The sequence below is a fragment of the Leptosomus discolor genome, chromosome 19 (assembly GCF_034619465.1).
Source record: "Leptosomus discolor isolate bLepDis1 chromosome 19, bLepDis1.hap2, whole genome shotgun sequence".
NCBI lineage: Eukaryota > Metazoa > Chordata > Aves > Leptosomiformes > Leptosomidae > Leptosomus > Leptosomus discolor.
In genome coordinates, this window is record NC_141409.1 from 11185330 (window position 1) to 11208040 (window position 22711).

Here is a 22711-nt window from a genome sequence, read left to right on the forward strand (position 1 = left end):
TCAGCAGCAGCCCGTGGGGTTTACTTTTCTATAATTGAAACCTAGTCAGACACTTGGCTTTCCTCTAGTTCAGCCAGGCTGCTGATTATTTTCTCCTTTCAGTAGAGACTGCCAAACACCTTCATTCAAGAAGGCTCCCTTTGAGCTGGGAGCGGCTCTCTTTCCTAAGTGTAAGATTTGACACTGTAAATTCTTAAATAAAATATTTTGCGCTCTGGAGCACTTTCACATTTTTACTTCTTCTTGTGGTTATTGCTTTAGCAAGGGGGGTGAAGGAACCTCTCCCGTGCGGTTGGAAAGAATCTCCTTAAAGAAAAGGAGCTGCACATCCGTGTCGTCACTGAAATGTTGGGAATTGAAGCTGTAGACTGAATATCAGCGACTTTTAAATTGTTTTTCAAGTGTAAAATGCTTTGCTTTAAACTGATGTAAATGCTGCCTTAATGTAGAAGGGATTGTGGCAGATGTGGGTTTTTATCGAGTCATATATATTTAGGAATTTTTTAGGGTTTTCTTTAGGTGTGAGGTCAGCGGGGTTTGGGGGGGCCGAGAGGTCAGCGGGGTTTGGGGGGGCCGAGAGGTCAGCGGGGTTTGGGGGGGCCGAGTTCATGGGTTTAGTCGGTTATTTGTTTGTTTGTCGGCGCCTCCCGCCCGGCGGGGCGCTCCTCCGGCCGCCAGGGGGCGCTGCCCCCACCCGCGGGGGGGTTGGCCCCAGCGTCGCCGCCGTTGCTACGGCCGGGCCGCGGGCGCGCAGCGGGGCCGGGGCCGCCTCCACCGCCGGGCCGGGCCGGGGCAGCCGCCAGCCCGACCTCCGAGGAGGCCCCGCGGGGAAGGGCGGCTGCGGCCACGCCCGGGTGGAGCCGGCGGCGCCCCGGCCCGCGTCCCGTCCGCAGCGGCGGGTCGAAGCACCGTCGAGGCCCGCGCAGCGGAGGCGGCAGCAGCGGGCCCCGCGGCCCGGGAGGTCGGTGGTCTCGCAGCGGGGGAGCGGGTCCGTGCCGCGGGGGTGGGCCCGTGGGTGGCCGCGGCTGTGGGGGGGGGGGGGGTCCCCGCGGTCGGGGCTGCGGTGGCGGCGGCGGGTCGGTGAGGGGGTGAGGGGCGAGGCGCTGGCGGACCCCTCCCCGCGGTGTGGGCAGCGGAGAAAGCGGGAGAGACACACACCCCCCCCACACCCCCCTTCCCGCCCCGGGTCCAAGTGCGCTTTAACGGGGGTTTTGCGTTGCCCGTGGAGAGCCAGGGTGTGCCAGGCGGGGTCGGTTTGCGGTAACTGCGGAACAACGGGGTGCCCCCCGCCCCCAAGCACGAGTGTTCCTTTACCGCCGTTCCGTATCCCCAAAACCACTCCTCGGGTACCCCCCTCCCCGTTCCGGCGGCAGCGGCCGGGCGTTGGTGCAGAGCAAGAAAAGGCGGTGGCGATCTCGCCGCTGAGAGATCACTGGAAATTTCCCGGCCTCTGGCACCGAGTGCTCCGGGCAGCCCCGAGGCTGGTTGTGCTGGCGACACCAAGGAGAAGGAGCTGTGATTTATGTGCCGTTCTGATTTCCTTTCATGCTAACAGCACGCCCGACCGTTTCTCGAAAACCCCTGTACGCGGCCGTGATGCCTAGAGCGGCGAGGAAGTCAGTTCCCCGCTCTGCTTTCGAAAAGAAAATTAACGTTGGTTTTCTAACAAGGTCACGTTAAGGTTTGAATCGTTCTGCGGGGAGGTCCTGCGAGGAGCTTGCCTTCTGATCAAGGGGCAGGGTTCGCAGCTCAGTAACTTTTCATTCTTGCGTGTTTCTCTTGGGGAAATCCAGGTATCCCACCTCTCGAAATTTTGCAGACAATGCATCTGCCCACGCGTATGCCTGCCCTTCGTTCTCAACAAAAGACTGAGCTGTCTTTCGTTTCCATGCCTTTCTGGCTTGGTTAAAGCCCTGTGAACGTCCAGGGTAAGCAAAGGAAGGAAACGATGGTGTGAGGAACTTTTCCTCTGGAGCGGTGTCCATAGCTGGTACCTGGGGGAGGATGAGTACTCCAAATGGATTTCCACAGCACCCAGGGGCATGTGTTACTCAGAGCATGGAGGGCGGAGCAGTACAGGACCTGCACGCTAAAAAAGCTGGCAAAGCAGCGAAGAAGGAGGCTGGTGGCAATGAGGTGCTTCTCTTTGAAGGTTCTCCCAGCGTAGGCACCTCTTTGAATGAAACCTTGAAGCTCCTGCCGGATGAACTCAAAGCTAATATGAAAATTAAATCGGTCACTCCAAGGCCTCCTCGGAAACCCCGGCTGGAGCGTGCTGCATCTCTGGATGAGAAAAGCTGGAGGAGGTGGAGGCGGTTTAGAACGAGTCAGGAAAGCCTGACGGATCCCAACGAGACAAGTTCCTCGAATGGTTCTCTGCAGGAAGCATCCCTCAGCCCTCCTGTCAGGGGAAGGGCAAGCCCCTGCCATCAGTGCTGCCAGCAGAACTCCTCGCACAGTTTGCCAGACGCCTCGGAAGCCGGTCCCGTGGGGAAGAGCAGAGGAGGCCCCTCTGACCTGGGCAAACGAGCCTCCGAGTTCTCCAGTGCCTTTGGTGGGCTGCTGCGGGGGAAGGCGTTTGCGGGCGGCAAACCCCGGCTGTCCCAAATAATGCCGGCTCGACCTCTGCCACCCATGGAGCACAATGTGGCCTCTCACACGCTGAGGACAGCTAATAGGATTGACTCAGATTGTCTGGATTACCGACATTATTCTCAGCACAAGTTTGGGAGGGTGAGCATCAGCTTGAGCGACACCAGGCTACATCGCAACGGGATGGTCTACGACAATTGCTCCACAGACTCCATGAAATCGACGTTCAGCCTGCTCACTCCCATCCGCTCCAAGGATGTTCGAAGCAGGTACGTCCCCCAGCTTCTCGGGGCAAAGTTTGGGGTGTGTTAGCAGCGAGGCAGCCGCCCTGCAGAATCCTGCTGGACAGAGGCAGGGAACTTCTGGCAAAGCACAAAAGTTGTTCTGCGTTGTTTAACCTCCTGTGGAGGCTGGAAACAGTTGGAAGATGAAGAGATTAGTACAAGTACTTGATATTTGCTTATTTCAGCTGGGTGGGTTTGGTTTTTTTTCATAAATAAAAGTTTGATTTGTTGTCAGCTTGTAATATTTAAGTAATCCGTTTTGAAAATTAAGAAGCAGCAGCTGTGTGTGCTAACAGTTGGGGAACATTTTAAAATCTAAAAGTACATTGGGCTTGAACTGAAATGTTAAATGGCAGGAAAAAAAAAAACCACAAATATTTTAGCTTGAAACTATCACGCAGTACTATCACAATGCTGTAAGGTGCTGAGGGTCCTCTGCGGGTGTTGAGCTTGTTTGGCTTCTGGCAGCATCAGATCACGTACTGTGAACTGCTTCAGTGTCCCTCAGGAGCTGCCCTGCCCCAGCTTTTCCAGGAATCTCTTGAGGAAGAGTGGGATTCCACTCGGATCTCAGCACTTTCTCCTAGCGCAGCCCTGACCTCTTGCTCTGGTTGCTCCCTTGTCTTCGTTCTTAGTTCAGTTTAGGCTGTTGATCGGAGGGAACGGATGGGTGTGTTATTAATCTGGGGCGTGTGAAATCCTCCTCTTGTGGTGGCTGCAGCGCCTCTGTTTGTGAGGACGTGCCCGCACAGAGCAGGAGCCCTGCAAGGAGCGTCCCCGGTGGTGCTGCAGGTCGGGAAGCGTGAAAAGGTGACGGGCACCCAGCGCTCGGCTGAAGGTTGGGTCACAGACACACACCGTCTGCGACACCGGGAGGGGTAAATCCGGTCGTTGATCCAAAGAACGGCAGTCGCTGGTACAGGGGAAAACCGTTCTGAGATAAAGCGCTACTACCTGGTGAAGAGGCCCCCGAGATGGATCGTTGCTCGTTCGCCAGGAGGGTTTTTTTTCTTTCACTTCCCTCTGCGAAGCTGTTGGAGTCAGGTAGGCAGCTGGCTAGACCCGTGGGCTGCACAGCACCCCCTGACATCGTGCTGTCATCATTATTTGCAGAGCTTAAGCAAGATTAAAAACGGTTATTCACCTTGCAGTCCTTTCGCCCGTGCCCCTTGCTTTTGTAAGCAGCGTGTTCTTTGGAGAGGCAGGCGGCGTGGGGCAGATCTATCCTTGTGATACTCTTCTAGACCTCAGACTCGATAAATAATTTACTTGAAAGCTAATTTGGTGAGCTGAATTGAAGGAAGCATGTGAGTTTGAATCCTTGGTTAGGAGCAACGCTGGGAATGGCGGAGCTAATTGCATGTTTTAAGTAAACTGAGCTGCTTCAAGATACTCACAAAATGAAGAGGTTGGTTTGATATTTGCCTGCAGTAAGTACTAGGGGGACTGAAGACTTTGGATGGCTTCAGTCTTCTCATCACAGAACCTGTGCAGCACCAGTCTCACCGTCATGCTTGCGTCCTGGCTTTGGAAAGGCTGGTTTATGACAATAGTTTTGTTTTCTTGCATATGATCCATGAACTTCCTATAAGGGTTGGAGCTTTATAAGGAACTTGAGGCAAGCAGAACAATATATAATTACTAAATGCCATTTTCTTGAGCTAAAGGGAATCTTGATTAACTCAAGATTCAAGTTACAGTCATTATTCCACCATTGTATCGTTTCCTTAAATGCTCTTTTACGGGTCTTCTCTTCACAGAAGCTATTTGGAAGGCAGCCTTCTGGCGAGCGGTGCCTTACTGGGAGCAGAAGAACTTAGCAGATATTTCCCTGATCGGAATATTGGCATTTTCGTGGCCACCTGGAACATGCAGGGCCAGAAGGTACGTGCCCGTGAGGCTCCACAGGCCTTTTGGCAGGGGTAAAGCGACCCCGTCTTTACTGCAAGGACTGGTGCGATGGGGTTTTTTTTCTGTTGGCTCCTCGTCAACCCGAGTTCATCGTCTCCATCAATTTACAAGGCCCTTTCATGCGTGTTCATCATGAGAGAGTTGTTGGAAGGGGGTTCCTCAGGTATTAGGTGTGGAAACAGTGACCTCACTAGTGCTGCTGTGGCTTTTTGTGGCAGCTCCTTTGCCCTCTGTTGCCGTTAGGGTCGTATGAAGATGACTGACGGTTTAGTGCTTACGAGGAGAACATCTCTGATCAGGAACAACCTCCTGCCTACATCTTTACACGGCCTAGGAACTCAGGGTCGATTTTCGGGTGACGAGAAGCTGTGCTTGGAAGAACACAAGCAGCCCCCGGGGTGTTCAGGGAACGGCCTGTGAGCTTGGTAGAAAGCATCGCAGGAAACTAGAAGCATCTCATCACTGGCCCACATGGCTGAACGGTGGGATCTTGGTCACTGCTGGAGCGACGGCAGTTGAAGTCTGCCTTTGGGAGGGAGAATTCGTAGCGTTATCCCTTAACCTATGTTTTGAAGCCTGAGTTGTTTGCAGATGCTGTGGAACTAGTTAAGCTTAGCCTGGACTTTTCTTGTTCTTTTCTAGTAAATCTTTGCGTCACCAATATTGCTATTTTATCTTTTTTTTCTTTTTTTTCTTTTTTTTTCTTTTAATAATAGGAACTTCCAGTGAATCTGGATGACTTCTTATTGCCAACAGATCCTGACTATGCCCAGGACATGTATGTCATTGGGGTTCAAGAAGGCTGTCCAGACAGGTAGCAAAAACAATGTAATGAACCATCCTCTTTTATTGTTAACTAATTACTTTGGTTTTAATTAGTCTCGAAATAGTCTCCATCGTGTTCTTAATATTTTCAATAAACACCCCGTTTAATAAGACTGGATTCCATTGCATGAGCGCCGCGGGAAACGGGTTTTGGAGGAAAACGTCACAGAAATCTGCACGTACAGAACTTGCTCCTGTTGTCAGGGCAGCCAAGAGCAAAACTCCTGTCTGGTTTCTGTGGGCATCTTAGCCGAGATCCGAGCTGGCCGTGAGCTAGCCCCCGGGCTGGCCGTTAGCCTTAGCAGCCGTGTGCTCGCCGGCAGTACAGCGCTGCAGGGTTCTCGTCTGTCGGAGGCTGACCAACCCCAGAAAAGCAGGTTGAAGCCTCGTGTCAGGCTCTGTGGTTTTAGGGGTGCCTTCCCTTCTCTTTTCTGGGCGAGCTGCTCGGCGCAGGGGCAGCGATGCTCCATCACCACCGGCAGAGCCGGCTGCGTGGCACGTGTGGGGCTGCAGGTCAAAGGGCCCAGCGTTCGCTGCGGCGGCGCTGTGGCAGCGGGGGTTTTGCTTGGTGTTCTTTGTCAAGGGATTCCTGTTTCCACAGCACCGATTTCCTCCCCTGGTTGTTGTCTCCTGTGCTGTCCTTGTGATCCAGCTGTTGTTCTTTCCTGCAGAAGAGAGTGGGAGATCCGCCTGCAAGAGACGCTGGGCCCCCACTACGTCATGCTCTACGCTGCTGCCCATGGGGTGCTGTACATGTCGGTCTTCATTCGGAGGGACCTGATCTGGTTCTGCTCAGGTGTGTGGTCCAGTGAGAGCCGGAGAGCGGGGAGGTGAAAGGACTGCTGCCACTGGGTGTCTTGTCCTTGTCCTCAGGGCTGTCCCTCGCCTAACCTTCCTGCTCACTAGAAGCTTTTCAGTAAAAGCAGCTTCTTTTTCTCCTTCCAGAGGTGGAGTACGCCACAGTGACCACTCGAATCGTATCTCAGATCAAAACCAAGGGAGCTCTGGGAATCTGCTTCACGTTTTTTGGGACCTCCTTTCTCTTCATCACCTCACACTTCACATGTGAGACATTTACGGTCTTGTTAGAAGGGTCCTGATGGAGGGAGGAGGGGGGTTGCTTTACAAAGGTAAAAAGGCTGCCGGGGGACAGAGGAGCAGGGCAGGCTATCAAAGCTCAGGATTGCTGAGCTGAAAACAGAAAGGGGGGAGGAATTCTTGGTAGCAAACTTAGAAAAGGACTGTGTTTAGAAAAACAGAAATGAACTCTGCACAATTATATCCCTTTTTCACACTTTCTGTCACTATTTTTTGCTATGTATGCTTCCGGGGTCAGTGTTACATTTCACATGTGGAAAATGTCCGGTGTCCTTTGGAAGCTCCTGTTATAACCAAAAATGGTAATTGAAAGAAAATGATGCATCATTGGCAGTAATGGGATTCCTGTCTTTCAGCTGGGGACAGTAAGGTGAACGAGAGGAAACTGGACTACAATAAAACCATTCAAGCCCTTACGCTTCCCAAGAACGTTCCAGACACAAACCCGTATCGATCCAGTTCTAGTAAGTGTGAAACCATGCTTGTGTGGGCGGCCAAATGAACAGAGTTCCATTTTCTACTGCTTTCTTTTTTTTTTCATTACCACATTCTGTGATGGTCACGGGCAGAAAACACACTCAAGTGTTACATCTCCTGGTGGTAAAAAGAATTTATGCCTGTTCCTTGAACGTACCTAGCAGCAGTCTCGGTCAGCTAGGCATCATACAGCTCCCACTTTGAAAGAATTGAGTGAGTTTCGCTGTGATGAGCGTGTAGCTACATCATATACTTTAATTTTCCTTAAAAGTCAAAAGGAGATTCAGGGAACAGAAGTTTAGGATTTTTTTTTTTTACTTTCAGAACGCTTCCGGATGTTTACCTTTATACTGACATTTCTGGCTGGAATTTGCAGGTGATGTCACAACTCGGTTTGATGAAGTATTCTGGTTTGGTGACTTCAACTTCCGACTAAATAAGGATCGCGAGACTGTGGATTCCATCTTGAACCAGAACCCGGAAACAGACGTGTCCAAGCTCCTGGCGTATGATCAGCTTACCAGTGAAATGAGCAGGGGTGAGGGACAGCTGGTTTTCTCCCTAGCCCCCCAGGAACAGGGGTAGAAATCCGCATAGAAATAAAGACAGCCAAATCCCTATTTCCTAGAGACCTTTCCTGCTTTCTGGGGTGAAGTTCCCTAAAAAGGGAAGGCAGCAGTCGTCAAGTACGGTGGCAGTCCGTACAAGGGACTTTTTCCTATAGGCAGTGTCATCTCCCAAGCTGTTTACTGCTTTGTTTCATCTGACTCCTCTGGAAACTGGACATAATCCTCTTGCAGTGGCTAGGACACGGAGATTTGAATAGCTAGCATTTGCAAAGCTTTTGGAAGGGGAAGAGCGTGCACCAAGTGTTCTTTGTTTAAATAGCCACTGGCTGGTTTTTATCCTCACTATGGAAGAACTTGAGCTTGCTCCCTTTCTGGAGCCCAAGCCCAGGTTTTGCTAGTCACGTGTGCACGTGGCTGTTGTTTCTAGTCAGCGTGAGACAGTGTTGAATAAAGGCAGAAAGTGTGGCAGGTTCTTAGGGAGGAGGAATTTGTCGTTCATGCTGTTCTCCCCTTCCCTTACAGGGTCTATTTTCAAAGGATTCCAAGAGGCTGACATTCATTTTCGCCCTTCTTACAAGTTTGACATAGGAAAGGACAGCTACGACACCACTTCCAAACAAAGGACTCCTTCCTACACGGTAAGGGATGGTTCCAGAGCAGCGTGCTCGGAAGGGCTGCTCAGCCTCCTGCCTGCCTCCAAAGGGCATTCTCACCTGCCAGAGAAAGCTCCCTGGCCACACTTGGTCTGCGTGAGATGCCGAGATTTGTTGCCCAAGGGCAACGGGGCCCGTGGAACTGATGGTTTGGAGGAAAGGAGCGTTGAATCTGGGAGCTCAGGGAGAGTTTGGCACAGGCCGCTCGTCTTCCTTTCCCTGCCTTACGGCCTGTTCCAGTGCGCTCTCCCCCGTGCTCCGAGCTGGGCACAGAACCTCTGTTGGGGTCAGACACGCGTCCTTCCCGAAGGTACCCCTGTCTCCAGACGCTTGTTTTCACCCCGTGGAGTGTGATGAGTGAATGGATTTGTCTCTTGTGAACCAGTGCTTCTTTCCCGGGTGGGTGTGCCAAGGGAGTTACCGTCAGTCTCCCCTCTCTCTCTGCCTCCCAGGATCGAGTTGTATACCGCAGTCGGTACAGAGATGACATCCATGCTGTCAAGTACTCATCTTGTCCCGTGATCAAAACTTCCGACCATCGGCCTGTATTTGCCTTGTTTCGTGTGAAAGTGAGGCCTGGCAGAGACAAGTTAGTACCTCCTTATGCCACTCTGTAGGGTTGCACGTGGCTCCAGTGATCCTGAGGATATGCTCAGGGTATTGGAGTGTGTCCTCTCAGGGGAGTTCCTGAAACAGACGTTATCCCATGTAGCTCTCTGCAGCCTGGTTGGGTTTTCCCCAGTATGTGCTCGCAATGGTCAGAGCAGTAACGGCGCTTAAACCTCGCCCTGGCATCTGAAATCCCTGCTGCCAGGTCCCGTCATCCTCCCGAGGGAGATAAACGAAGCCCGTTGCAATTGACTGCAAATCCGTGTTTCATGTGAGATGCAGCTTTCTGTTTTTCCTGTCGGCATGAACAGCTTTCCTCTTCTGTTCCTCTTTCCCTCTTTGGGATCAACGCTGTTTTCCCTCCCCCAGTGGTGGCTGCATTTCAGCATGGCTGTATGTCAGCAGAGGGTGGGCTGGCCATGCTAGTAGAACTCCTTAGAAAATGTGAAGTGACTGAAATTTAGTCAGTCTCTTTCCTGTGAGTAGCGTGCTGGGGGATTTCAGGAGCCAGGTATCTAGAAAATGGTGATTTCTCAAAGCAGTTGATCAGCAGTGCAATTAGAATTGGGATTTGTTTGTTTATGGGTATTAAATACCCATTAAATAGGAGTATTGCCGAGCTGCTGGAGTTTCCTTCTGGCCTCTCTAGAGCAGACCAAGGCAAGAACTGTTGCGCAGCGAGTACAGCGAGCTAACAGTAAGCTAGTTCAGCTTTTCAAATGGGTGCTTTTTGCTTTAGGATCATAATGTCGTCCACGTATGTCTGTTGTGAACGCAGGCAGGTTCATGCTTAAATTGAAAGTACATTTGCCTTTTGCAAGCGGTATTTTCTTCATTTAAACGTGTTGTGAAAAACCCTTAACTTGTTGCTGTGGAAGAACTTTGGTTTACCCATTTTCTCCCGCAGCAGTAGCTGAATGCCTTAAGAAAGCAAAAATGAAGTTTCTGGCCCTTGTTGTATGAACTAGCTGGGAGGTGGGCAACCAAGGAGAAGGGGTTTGTGCCCTGATCTAATTGCTTCTGTTCCTCTTGCAGCATTCCGCTTGCTGCAGGGCAGTTTGACAGAGAACTCTACTTAATCGGAATAAAGAGGCGGATTACGAGGGAGCTTCAGAAACGGCAAGAGCAGAAGGACCAGAAGTCCAGCAGCATATGTAGTGTTTCCTGAGCTGAGAGCTCCACAGCGCTTGCGTTAGAGGTGCCCGGAAAGAGGCTTTCAGGCCACGGCAAACTCTGCAGGGAATTGTCTGCTTAAGCACTTCTGGCAGTTGCTGTGGCTTGTGAAGAATGTCTTAAACCTCATCCTGGATTCATTTGCATGAGCTAATCCATGTAGCTCAAGTGCTTTTGCTGAAGAAAATGGAGTCAGTTATTTAGGACATCCATCCCACCAGATGTAATCGATTTATTTTTAACCGTACTATCTTTGGAAGCAACCGGGTGCAGCCTCTGGGTTCTAAGACGACTCCACGCAGCGGGCACAGCTTCTGGAATTGGCATGGCCGGGGGCAGGGGACCTCAGAAAAGCCTGCAGCAAGGTGAACGTTTTTGTTTGTCTGCTTGATTTGATCTGGTTAGCTCACAGACATTGTGGGGTCGGGTTTTTTTTTTCTCCTCATCCGCAGCCAAGTGTACAGTGTTTGTAAAAACGCGTTAACAGGGACCAGTTAAGGGACTTGGGCAGTTTGGGGTAAGGATGGTGCTCCTGTGTTGGGCTTTTTAGGTCCTCTACAGCAAGATCCGTGTGGATGTGCTGCTGTACATGTGAAGCGTAGAGACGTTGCCTTTCAGCCATTACTCTACAGGCCTCCTCTTACGGAGGGGGCAAATACCAACCTCTCACGCCGTGTATTTGGCTGTTGAGACTGCTTGAAACAATCCCTTCCTTAACTCACTTGCCCCCCCCCCCCCCCCCCCCCAGGGGTGATAAAGCACCGCCTGCCTTCAGCAGCAGGACCCGGGAGTTGAGAATACCGGTCTGGGCACAGCTACTGCGCAGCGCTGCCCCAAAGGGATTAATTACGAGGTCGGGTGTGCAGAGACGCTGCAGCCAGTCCCATCAGTGCAGTTCCCTTCCCTCCGAGGACAGATCATTCCTTTTGGTTTTATTTTTCCAATTCAGTGAACTGTGAATAACTTGCTGTTTTTGAAGTAGTGTTGTCTTAAGGCTAAACATTCTACATGGACCAGTGTGGCACTGGTAAAACGTTAAGTACAGCTAATACTTAAAAAAACTCTCCATGGGCACAGATGGGCTGGCTCATTCATCATCTTAGTACCTAAAACACCGTGCAGAGAACTTGGAGGAAGTGCTGCTAACTATGCAACCTGTCCAAGCCAGAGCTTCTGTTCTGCGGTACATTTATGGCACTGACCTGTCTGTAGCCATCAGGTATTTGGGATTTCCTTTCTTTTTAAAGGAATAAAAATAAATCAATGCAATACCTTAAACGCGAACCAGCTGTTATAGGTGTTGTCAGAACTAGTCCTTGGACTGCACGATGCATGCTAACCGTGTGTGACCTCAGCCACTTGTCTGCAGCTGGAGAAGTGGCGCAGATTGCTTTGGGATCCTCTGCACTGAGCCAACAAAGCACATCCCCTCACCTGCCAGTTCAAGAAACCCAGCCATCAGCTGATGCATCACTACTCGTTCCAGTCATTTACAGGTCTCTTTATTTTCTTACAAACGTACACAACAACTGAATAGGACTTCCAGACCGTGGGTTCCCTCGAGACGCAAGGCAACCTGATTTCTTCTGAGGTTGGCTGGGGATGAGGAAAGGCGTGGGGATAAAGCACGTGCTGGCTGCCTCCCGGTGTTCTGCTCCCGCTTGGATTGCTCCTTCCAGTGCACACTGAGCCAGTGAAGGGCTGCAGTGCAGCGCTCCACATTTTCAGGCCCCTATGGTAGGGGATTAGGTAAATCAAATGTTTTATTCCTCTCTTTTGGGTCTCCAGTCTGTCAAATGTGTGGCACTTGGCTTCATGTCTTTCTGTAACGTGGTGTCAGTCACTTTCAAGACCGTAAGTTTTCGGTATGTTGTCATTTAGACAACGTTTAGATGGTCTTGACAGCTCTGCTGGGAGACTGACAATTACGTTTTCTTTTTGCAAGGCCTTAAGTTCAGCTGAGTGACAATGAAGGAAGTAGGTACGAGTTTAAGTAGCAGCAACTCCTTTACTAACTTTATACACCAGCTGTGGAGTAAAAGAATTTTAATTCTTTAGCATAGTTGCCTTGCAAGTGAAAAACCCGAAGAGGATTGCTTTCCTTTCATTCTGAAGCGTCCATGTAGCATTATGCAGAGTAGCTCTGTAGATGAACTCCACAGAAACTGGGTTATGCCTTAGATCTACTTTCCTCTGAGCTGTAGGAAAATTATGAAGTTATTTCCAGAGAAATGACTTCCAATAGTGCTACAGATGGTAGATTACACTGATGGAATGGATCCATGGTGCTCGCAACAAAACCTGGACTGCAGGAAACTTGTTGCCTGACTTCACATGGAGAGTAACTAGTGTTTTGCTAATTCGGTTTGATCAAGTCTTACTCCACCTTGGTAACAGCTATAAATATTCTTTGAATTCAGACAGGTAAGCCAAGCCCTTGGGCATGCCACGCACTCCTTGGGAAGGGCGCACACCAGGGTGACAGCCCCACCTCCCACCGACACCCTGAAGTGGCAACACACAGCAGGGACTGACAGACACATCCTTTCAGCTGCAGGCATGAATGGTTTGGCTTGCTCTGTTCTCCCCAGGGCCAAGAGAAGGCTGTATACACCCATCTTCTCTTGTGACCTACTCAGAGGGTCAAAGTACTCAGCCAGAGCCAGGGTGGGCCTTTAAGCCCAACACAACGAGCTCTTCCCAGTCCAGCGTTCTGCAGCAGCTTTGTTGAGCTGGAGCGTAGCTCCATGTTTGCACAGGATGCCTGAAAGATGGGGGGGGAAGGGCCTGCAGCAATACTGGAATCTCAAAACCCTATTAAAAAAAGAAGCAAGTCTGTCAGACACATGCAAGACGCAGTGCTTTATCGAAAGAGCCGGTACATCCGAGGGAGTCGCCCGTCCTTGCTGGAAAGCGCTGCCTGGATGTGTTCGTACGCCGGCAAATCTGATAAGTCACCCAGTGCAGCCACAGCCGGTTTTTTATGAAGCATCTTGGTGACCACTCTCTTGATATCAGCAGATTTCACCTGACCTGCAGAGAAAAAAAGAAGAAAAAACCGGAGCTGCAGCAGCTACCTCCTGAATAGCACGAGGCAGCTTTGTTACGATGCTCAGAAAACCAATCGCTAACTCCAGACCTTCTCTACCACGCTTCTGGTTTTCCCTTCCTTCTGACAAGAACAAGCACTGTGCTGGCTTGCAAGCAGTGGAGAAGACCAGTCTGAGATAGATAGGATGGAGAAGACCAGTCTGAGATAGATAGGATGGAGAAGACCAGTCTGAGATAGATAGGATGGAGAAGACCAGTCTGAGATAGATAGGATGGAGAAGACCAGTCTGAGATAGATAGGATGGAGAAGACCAGTCTGAGATACACATCTGTAGTTACTTATGCCCCCAGGCAATTCAGTCAAGGCAAGGAAAAGCACTGTCCGCTCACCGATCAGGGCACAGAGCTCATGAGGCAGCTTCCTTGTGTTTGTGGCCAACACTTGCCTTCCCACATCTTCAAAGATGACTGGCCGAGACTCGAGGTTCATCATGAGCATGGACTTCAGCTGCGTCTTCGCTCGCTCCAGTTCCACCTGTAAAGGAGCAGCAAATACAAACGAATGTTCAAACCAGTCTGGGTGCTGCTCTCCAATACGAGATACCACCTAAGCGTTCTGGAAGCACCTTCCTCTCTGAGGATGTGTTGCCAAAATTACTATATTCTTTTACAGAAATCCTTAACATACTTCTCTCTACAAAAATTCATTCTAGCAAGGCCAGTGCAATGCAGTATTTCAGCTCAAAGCCCGCCCGCAGTGAGGCCGCTGACCTCTCCTACTGCTCCTGCCATCAGAATGAATTCTCTTGTGATGATTTCCACCATCTCTCGAACCTAGGAAGAAAGATTAGAACAATGCTTATTTTGTTAACATCACCGCCTGGTAGTAAGCGATGGCAGTTACTTTTTAAGGACACCTGTCTTTGACTCCAGGACTACATACCTGTTTGGGATCTGCACTGGCATGTATACACAGGAGACCTGTATCCTCGTAACTGTGGTGGTAAGAGGTCGCATTATACATCCAGTGGTGCCTGTGAGTACACAAACGGTATTTAAAGATTTAAAAAAACAGAATTTAAATGTAAAAATTAAATAGACATGGACAGGGAGCCCCTGCCTAGAGCATTTCCAGGATTCTCAGCAGTGCCAGTGAGAACTGTCAGTCGTGCCTCTGACAATTCCTGCATCTGCCATCTCCTTCCTTCTCTCTGCTTGCACCCTGGAGACCAAACCCAGGCCGATACAGACCAGTATTACTGGTAACTACTGCCAACTAATCCCCTTTAAAGGAGAGACTGGGCTAGCGGAGGAAGACAGGATCCCCACTGTCTTCTGCCCTTTACTTTCACCCTCTCAGCACACCCACTGACAAATCAGTCCCACATGTTTCAAGCAGAATAAGCTGATGTAAAACCTGAGGGTGTTGGCTTTCAGGAGATGAAGCCTTCCATGTGAACCTGCTAGAGAAGACTCTGCTCTCCCTTAAACAGAAAGGCAAACCAACCTGTTGAGCACATTGAGATAGAGGCGGGTGAACATGCCCTTGCCAGGCCCTCCAGCTGAAAAGGAGCCACCACCTCCCATCATCATGTTTAACACCGCAAAGGGAATGAAATCTTCTTCCTGAATTGCAACAAGACATCCAGTCAGCTAACAGCGGAGCTCTCAAGGGTCTGGGATGAGTGAAGAGGGAGAAATGAGCCAGAAGTAAACCTGGCACAAGGAGAGTGTGAAGGTCAGTGCCGTCCTCAAACGGTCAGGGAAGAAGCTGCCTGTCTGTGCCTGCAGCATCGGCAGCGGGAGTGCCCACGCTTACGTAATGAGACACGCTATTCTGGGATTCTTCAAGTACAGGGCACCCAAACCGAAGGATTTTAGGTTAATACTTACTAAAAATGAGCAGCTTTCTAACCCAATCATGATGTGGGTAAGCTCCGGGATGGGGGTAGGGCCCAGGCTCACATCTGACATGTCTTTTTCAACCTGTGGGAAGGGCAGACCAATTGTTAGGACCGATTTTGACCTCCGTTGTTATCCAGCTTGATAGATGCCTAATAACTAACCTGGCACCCAGACAATGGCTGTCACGGCCAGTTTTAGCTCATATTCAGGTAGACGATGTCATTTTAGAAAAGCAAAGTCTGCAGAGAAGTCGGCTCAAGTCCAACTCTGCACCTCCAACAGAGAAGAGGCACGATCCCCCGCCTGCCTTTTACCTTGACAATGCCTCCTGTGTACTGAGCCACAGATCTGTCCACGTCCTTGCTCTGCCCACTGCCCCACACCGGCTCCAGTCCAAGCAGATGTTTCTTCGCACACTCCACCAGCTGCTCGTGCTCGATCCCCACCCCGGCCAGCACCATCCTGTCTGGCGTGTAGTAGTTGCGCAGGTACGAATGCAGCACCTCTCGGTCGATTTTGTCAGTGTTCTCCACTGGGCAGAACCTGTTCAGTCCCACTGTGTTGTCTCTGTAGGCTGCCTAGAAGGAAACAGATACGTTAAAAGTACCACCTATCACTTCGCCCCCCTCCATCGAAACCTTCTCCTTCTGTTTTAGAATTATACCTACATATTTGAGGCAGGTCAGAGGACAGGCTGAGCATTATTTCACTAATGTCAGTGTCACTCGACACGTTGTCACCCATGTCAACACAGGGAAGTTATAGACTTTAGAAAGTTTTAGTTTAGGTTAAAATCTTGCACGTGTGTAGAATGCAGGATTTCAAAGTGGGAGGACAGCGAAATTCTCCCTCTCGCCACTGAAATCTAACTGAACCACAGGGAAGCGTTTTCAGAATAGTCTAAAATAAACCCTGAAGTTGAGGAAAAACAGGAGGACGATGCAGCATGTCTCATACAGGGGACTGCACCCAAGATAGGATTTTCATGTGGTTTTACCGCATGGATCATTTCTGTGAGCAGAGGCTCCGGATCAGGTCTCATATTCAAGTCCTCAAGCTCAAATCGTATAGCTGCTCGTGTCATCTCGATCTCTTCATCTGTATCAAGAAAGAACGCAAGAGATCACCCCCACCACCACGCAGAACAGCCCCCTGCGACACGGTAACTCCCTGAGGAGCACAACCCAACGAAGAACTGTGACATCTCATCGCAAGTCCTGCACTGCCAGTCAATTTTTGAGCCACAAACTGCTGTTCCCAGACCTGATAACCTGGGCTGTAGCGTGACATCAGCCAGCAAGTTGACCACCGTGTCCAGGCCTTTGGCATCCGCAGAAACAGCATACATGATGGTGTCCCTGCAACACAAGCAGACACGTTGTGCCTTGAGAAGTCACTTCTACGATCGTTCAGTAAATGAGCATCAGGAAATCACAGGGAAAGCTCCTTGACTGTTACTCAGTAAAAGCTGTCGAAAGGAAATAGAACTGACTTTTATAACCCTTTCAGGTTCACTTTTGTAGCTTCTGAGCCGTCGCCACAAATGGATTTCTGCTGCTTAGAAACAAGAAGTAGCTTTTAGCTGCCAAACACCAGAAAAAGCAACTCAAACTCCAGTCAGTGTTACAGTCCCTCAGGTAACAGGACACAGAGGAAGAGCACCATACCTTGATGCCTGGCAGTCACAAATGCCCCCGTGCTTTTCTAAGGTGACGAGAATTTCATCTTTGCTGCCAAACTGAGCTGTGGACTAAGAAAGAAAATAATCAGTGTTATCAATCAGTAGAGCCATAACTGTTTATAATCCTTCAGTGTAGCCCAGGACAAGCATCATTTTCTACACTCTTTAAGTCAAAGGGTTTGCTCACTAACTTTGGAGCTGACAGCGCTTTCAGAGTATAATTACAGTCGCAATAATTAATCGGGAATACTTCCACCACATGTTTAAACAGATCGAACCCACAGTGCTGCTGCGAGGAGCAGGCCCTGCCCTCAGCTGCCGCGTTTCACACAGACCCTGGGGCCCTGTTAGGACAAGCAGGGTACTCACGGAGAAGGCCAGCTTTTCCAAGAAGTGAGAGATGCCGCTGAGGTATTTCGCTTCATGTCTTGATCCCGAATTTACAAGAACTAGCGTAAAAAAGGAGAAGAAACCAGCGTGACTTTGGACACCCCCCCTTCAGTCCTCACACGCAGGCCAAGCACCCGGCTCCCGGCGGGGGCAGTCACCGCCGCGTCGCTGGTCAGGCCGGGGCGGTGGCACGGCCCGGTGTCCCCCCGCCTCGCCGGTACTCACGGCCCACGGTGCAGAACTGCCCGAATTTCTTCTGGGAGGCGACGCGCAGCCCGTTCTCCAGCACCGTCACCCGCGTCTCGAACCGCTCCCGGCCCTCGGCCGCCGCGAAGACCGCCTTGGGCACCCCGGGCAGCGGGCAGGTCAGCGACACGCTGGGGTAGGCGCCGCCGCCGCTGTAGCTCCGGCCGCCCGCCAGCCCGCACCTACGGGACAGTGGGAGCCGCCGTCAGCGAGGCCAGGCGCCCCGGCAGCACCTCCCCCCCCCCCCGCGGCCGGTACCGGGCGCTGCATTTCCCCGCCATCACCACCCCCCCCCCCCCAAACCCCTCTCCCGCCCCCGCGGGTGACGGAGGGAGCGCTCACCGCCGGGCCGGGCCCCAGGCGCCCCGCCGCAGCCACGCCATGGCGGCCGCCATCTTGCCGTCGCCCCGGAGCCTCGCTGCCGCCCGGCGCGGGGTCACGCGTGGGCGGGGCAGGCGGTACTGCGCAGCCGCGGTGACCGCGGTGGGAGGGGAGGGGGGGGAGGGCGGGGTTGAAGCTCCTCGGAGAGGCGGGACTCGGGTGAGGCCGCTATTGGGTGAGGTTGGGGTGGCCGCTCGCTAATTGGTCAGTTCTGAGGAGGGGCGTGGCGTGCTCTGAGGCGAGGCCCCGCCCCGCGGACGGCGGCCGACCGGGCGGCGGAGAGGGACGAGGCGGGGCGGCCATGGCGGCGGCCGGCGGGGGGCTGCCGGCGGCGGCGGGCCCGGCCGAGCCCAACCCCTTCTCTTTCCGCGAGTTCGTCCGCAGCAAGGCCCGGAGCGGCGAGGAGGTGGGCGGCTCCCACCGGGGAGGCCCCGGGCGGAGGCGCGGCTGGGCCCCGCCGCGCTGAGGCGCCCGTCCCGCGCCCACCCTCCGCTCTGCTCTCCCCTCCGCAGGCGGCGCGGCCCGGCCCGAGCCTCGGCCCCCTCTTATTCCCGGATCCGGCGCCTCTCGGAGAGGCGGAGGACGAGGAGGAGGAGGAGGAATGGAGCGGGAGCTACCAGCCCTTGGCCGTGGAGCGGGCCCACCTCGCCGGGGCGGGCCCCGCTTCGCCCGGCTCCTTCTTCTGCGAGGGCGCGGGGCAGGCGGGCAGCGAGGACCCGAGCGTGGCCTCCTCCCTCGGAGCCCCCCCGGGGCCGGGCTTTCACTCCCTGCGGCAGCCCAGCTACGAGGAGGTAAGCACCTCGGCCCGCCTCCCGGCGCCTTTCCCAGGGCGGACGCCAACGGGCTCCGCGTCTCCTGTCAAGCGAGCTCTGAGCTCGTGTGCCGGGTCCTTACAGAAACGTGGTGGCAAAGCGGGCTGCCAGCAGGGGCTGTGCGATACCTGGCAGCTTGTTAGAGCAGCTTGAGGAAGAGAAGTAGGTCTGAAAATCTGCTCTGCAGCACGAGTCAGATCCAGTACCTTGCTGTCCTACTGCTTTTGGCGTGACCCAGGTGCCTTCCTCATGCTGCTTGCCCCTTGAGGTCATATTCCTTTAGAATTAACAACGTGTGATTAGTCATATCTGCGCTGGTTGTTCGGTGCCACGTTTCTGTGCCCCGCAGGGTTAGTGACCTTAAGTGGTTTCAAGAGGGGAAAACTAGGTGTGACAGTAAGTTTGACTGTAACAGAAAGAGCAAGGCTCTCCAGCGCTGGAGTAAAGCTGAATATTTCTTCTGGTACTGGTCTTAGAGTGCTAGTAGTGTTTTGAAACCACACCTGCATTCCTAATGAGAATTTTTATTTTTTTAGCTAAAAGAAGAGAATGCCAGTTTGAGAAGCAAGATCAATAAGCTTCAGATTTTCTCTGAAACTCAAGCAGACAAGTGCGTAAGCCACAGTATGGGGGAAAGTAACCACATAAGCAAGGAGTTGTCTTAGAAGAGGTGCTCACTGGAGACAGTCAACGTCTTTAAAGAAGAAAAAATATAGTTGAAATCTGTGCTATTTATTTAAAAGCTTTAACAAACCTGGTTTTCTTATTGAAAAAGTCGTGGAAAGTAAGTAGCAAGCTGACATCTGATGAGTGTGTTTGTGTGGCTTACGCTTTGTGCAGTTTAGGTGATTAGTGCAAATGAGGGTAGGGTGCATTTCATAAAGCTTCAGATTAACAAAATAATGAATCTTAATCTCTCTCCTTTGAAGCAAGAAAAGCGTTTTCATTTTTGCTGGTGGCCAGCTGGCTGTTGGGAGACTTAAACAACCCGGTGACCCATCTAGGGTGGCAATTTCTTAAGTTCTCCTCTGTATCCTCTGCTGCTCCTCGCAGTGAGGCAGCTGGGGCTTCCGTGGCAATGGGGGAACCGTTTGCTTCAGAATTACCCTTGTCTGGACTGACCGGGAACAGCCGTGTTTGCTGTGCGGCCTTTCTGCCTTCAGCTGTATCGTCCCCGTTAATGCTGATGGACGTCGAACAAAGAAATCCCCTGAGCAACAGCCTAGAAGCGTGGTTCTGTGGGAATGCTTCGTTTTTCTTCTAACATGAAAGAATGAGTTTGATCCTGCTTTAGAATTTTCTTCCTGAAGTGTTTAGTGTTAAAAGTGCTCACTGTGTGTTCTCTTTTGTTTTTCAAGGATGAGGAAGCTTGAAAAAAAGCTTGAGGAAAACAAAATCAAAGAAGAAAAAGAAGCACAGGATTTGGAAGCAATGGTGCAGCACGTGGAACAGAATCTCCAGCTGATGACTGTAAGTGTTGGTGTTGTAGCAGAAGCTTGTTCACAGTTGGGAAATTGGGTAGTTCCTTCCTCTGCCAGGAGAGTGAGGGGAGGTGAAGCGTTTGCTTCACCCGTGTGAGCAGTGAGCAGCTCTGATGTGGGGTTAGACTTTTCCCTTACAACAAGGCTGCACCCGAGTCCAGAACTTCTTTCCTTCCCCAGAATGAGGGAGGTCTTTGCATTAACACCACTTCTGGATTCGTCAACAAATTTGCACCCTTCTGAAAACACCTCCTACGTGAACGAAGAGCCATTTTTCCTGCTTACATATTTATACCAAGTACCTTTTCCTCTTGTCCACGACCAAAATTTAATGGCTGGAGGTGATGGACGGCCAGAAAGGAAAAATGAGGAGGGGAGGAGGGAGTTGATCAGACAGGGCTGGGGGCACTACCCCCATCCTGTCAAGCATTCGGAACACGAGGCGGCGTGACACAAACCCTGTAACTTACGTGCTGGAACCGTGTGTCCTACGTAGCTGACGTGCCTGCTGCGTCCTGAGCGCTGCTGGGCTGTAAATGATCTTCATTCCGTTTCAGAAACGGGCTGTTAAGGCAGAGAACAGCGCGGCGAAGCTGAAGCAGGAAAACGCGCTGCTTCAGGTAGGAAGCGGCGTCGGGGCCTCGCTGAGCGGGCTGGGGCTGAGCGCACACGTCTTGAAACGGAGTCTGGAAAAAGGATCTTGAAAAATCTGCCTACGCCTCGCTTGTGGGGAATGCTCCAGGAGGTGTTCTGGACCGGGACATCCCAGCGCTGCGCAGAGCCTTCACTGGGTCTCTGGGGTGTGCGGTGCTTCCCTTGCCACGGGGCTGAAGTTTCATGGGATGTTCAAACGCTGGTTGATGTTGGGGAGCTGTGACTGCCGTAAAGCAAGGGGGTGTTGAGCTGTAGGAAGGCGCCTGACAGCGGTGGGAGAGAAGCTGGAGGGGTCCTGCAGACAGCTGGGGTGTGAGGTGGTGGGGTCGGCTCAGGTCACAGCTTCTGCCCCCGCCGCCGGCGCTGGAACACGCCGCTGCGCCACGAGGTCGGCTCGGCGAGACCAGCGGCCATGAGGGCTGCGGGCTGGCGGGGAAACGCTGGTGGCACAAAGGCTTCTCAGGGGTGGGTTTCTGTCAGAGACGGCTCTTCGGGGCTGGGGAGACGTTCTCTGGAGGGATCCACTCGTTCGTAGCTGTGGCTAGTGAATGGCTGTAGGAATGTATTCCTTAGTTGTAGAGTGTCTGCGGGAGCTGTTGTCACAGAAGGAGGAGCTGGAAGGGACCTCGGGAGACCATCTAGTGAAGATCATCTAGGCCGACCCCCCTGCCAGAGCAGGGCCACCTAGAGGAGGTCAGATTTCCCCTCAGGTTTTTGTTTGTTTCCTCCCCAGGTTCAGCTGAAGAACTACAAGATGGAGAACGAAGCCTTGAGGTCGGGCCAGTCGGCGAGCCTGGCCGTGGTGAAACAGAACGCAGACCTCGCCCTGCAGAACCTCCTCACGGTGATCACAAACTCCCGCTCTTCGATCAAGTGAGTTGTTTTACGACGACTCTCCTGACGCTGTCCCAGATAAATACTGGCAAAGATACCAAATTAAATGCTAAGTGTTCCCAGTGGTTTTTGAGGATTGAAACTCAGGTTCTTGTGTTCTATGTGCCAGCCCAGCTAGTCCGTGTTCTTACTTCCCCGCAATATATTTTCCTCCAAGTTTAGGTAATAAAAACAACTGGAATGTAAGTCTTGTTTTTAACTCTCACCTTTATACTTAGACTCTTAAGTCTCTTACGCTTCACTTCTCCAAGACTCTTGCACTTCAAGAAGTGAAGTCTTCAGATAAATTGCTTCTTGAAAAATCACATTGGGTGGGTGAACACCACCACAGCGTTGCCGGGCTCGGCTCCTCCATCCTCTCCTCCTCGGTCTAACGCTGTCTCTCTCCCACGTTCCAGGCAGCTGGTCTCTGGAGCAGAGTCGCTGCAGCTCGTCGCCGATCTCCTGAAATCGATAGACAGAATTTCTGAAATGTCAGAGGATGGACAGTGACTTGGACAAAACGGAGAACTTTGCTTTCAGGCAGAAACCATGACTGAAAAGTTAATTTCTGATATTCAGCTTCGTTAACGACGGGCGACGCTGTTAGCGCTGCTGCGGGACTGGCTCCTCCATCTCGACGCACCGTGCAGCTGAAACCCCAACGGACAAGAAACCCCAAGAGTCCGTCCCTTTTCCTGCTGGAGGCTGGGACCACGGCCCCGTGTGCCCGTGAGCACCCCGGGTTTGGCCCAGGACCCCGCCAGCACCCCGGGTTTGGCCCGGGACTCCCCTCGCCTTTCTCTCCCTGTTGGGGTGTTCTTCACCGCGGGGGTTCATGCAGCAGGACGAGTCCCCGAGGGTGCGGCGGGGCTCGGCCTCCGGAGGCGGTTTGTAACCCTCATCGCATCGTGTAACGGCTTCGCGCGGAGCTATTAAAGGCCGCGGAGGTGGCGGCACCGCCGGTGTGATGTCGCGGGGCGGGAGCGGGGACCCGGGAGCGCCCTCTCGCCGGCCGCGTGCTCCAGCCCCGCCCCGCCGCGGCA

The 22711-nt window shown here is 52.3% G+C and overlaps 3 protein-coding genes across 3 annotated transcripts; 2 read left to right on the forward strand and 1 right to left on the reverse strand.

Annotated features, from left to right (window-relative positions):
- Positions 1 to 1968: 1968 nt before the first annotated feature.
- Positions 1969 to 10925, forward strand: INPP5E (inositol polyphosphate-5-phosphatase E). The gene is made up of 10 exons (XM_009952202.2): positions 1969 to 2861; positions 4637 to 4760; positions 5504 to 5601; positions 6284 to 6408; positions 6558 to 6677; positions 7067 to 7174; positions 7564 to 7725; positions 8279 to 8394; positions 8862 to 8998; positions 10054 to 10925. Exons 1-10 carry the CDS (start codon positions 2005 to 2007, stop codon positions 10184 to 10186), a joined length of 1980 nt encoding a protein of 659 aa, XP_009950504.1. The 5' UTR covers positions 1969 to 2004; the 3' UTR covers positions 10187 to 10925.
- Positions 10926 to 13027: 2102 nt separating this feature from the next.
- Positions 13028 to 17859, reverse strand: PMPCA (peptidase, mitochondrial processing subunit alpha). The gene is made up of 13 exons (XM_086475552.1): positions 17807 to 17859; positions 17444 to 17646; positions 17198 to 17277; positions 16815 to 16897; positions 16411 to 16505; positions 16145 to 16245; positions 15462 to 15725; positions 15136 to 15228; positions 14750 to 14868; positions 14186 to 14276; positions 14014 to 14076; positions 13633 to 13777; positions 13028 to 13224 (listed from the first exon to the last, which is right to left on the reverse strand). Exons 1-13 carry the CDS (start codon positions 17857 to 17859, stop codon positions 13055 to 13057), a joined length of 1560 nt encoding a protein of 519 aa, XP_086331678.1. The 3' UTR covers positions 13028 to 13054.
- Positions 17860 to 18146: 287 nt separating this feature from the next.
- Positions 18147 to 22426, forward strand: ENTR1 (endosome associated trafficking regulator 1). Its single transcript, XM_086475640.1, has 7 exons — positions 18147 to 18251; positions 18358 to 18636; positions 19194 to 19267; positions 20016 to 20127; positions 20696 to 20758; positions 21526 to 21665; positions 22085 to 22426. The coding sequence occupies exons 1-7, from the start codon at positions 18147 to 18149 to the stop codon at positions 22176 to 22178; spliced, it is 867 nt and encodes a 288-aa protein (XP_086331766.1). The 3' UTR covers positions 22179 to 22426.
- Positions 22427 to 22711: the final 285 nt, after the last annotated feature.

Coding starts and splice junctions, on each gene's coding strand:
- PMPCA (XM_086475552.1), bottom strand. CDS start 17,859: ATGGCGGCCGCCATGGCGTGGCTGCGGCGGGGCGCCTGGGGCCCGGCC. Junction 16,506..16,814: donor TGTGACTGCCAGGCATCAAG/GTATGGTGCTCT, acceptor CTTGTGTTGCAG/GGACACCATCATGTATGCTG. Junction 15,726..16,144: donor TCACAGAAATGATCCATGCG/GTAAAACCACAT, acceptor GTTTCCTTCTAG/GCAGCCTACAGAGACAACAC.
- INPP5E (XM_009952202.2), top strand. CDS start 2,005: ATGAGTACTCCAAATGGATTTCCACAGCACCCAGGGGCATGTGTTACT. Junction 4,761..5,503: donor GGAACATGCAGGGCCAGAAG/GTACGTGCCCGT, acceptor TTTTAATAATAG/GAACTTCCAGTGAATCTGGA. Junction 5,602..6,283: donor CAAGAAGGCTGTCCAGACAG/GTAGCAAAAACA, acceptor TCTTTCCTGCAG/AAGAGAGTGGGAGATCCGCC.
- ENTR1 (XM_086475640.1), top strand. CDS start 18,147: ATGGCGGCGGCCGGCGGGGGGCTGCCGGCGGCGGCGGGCCCGGCCGAG. Junction 20,128..20,695: donor AGAATCTCCAGCTGATGACT/GTAAGTGTTGGT, acceptor ATTCCGTTTCAG/AAACGGGCTGTTAAGGCAGA. Junction 20,759..21,525: donor AGGAAAACGCGCTGCTTCAG/GTAGGAAGCGGC, acceptor TTTCCTCCCCAG/GTTCAGCTGAAGAACTACAA.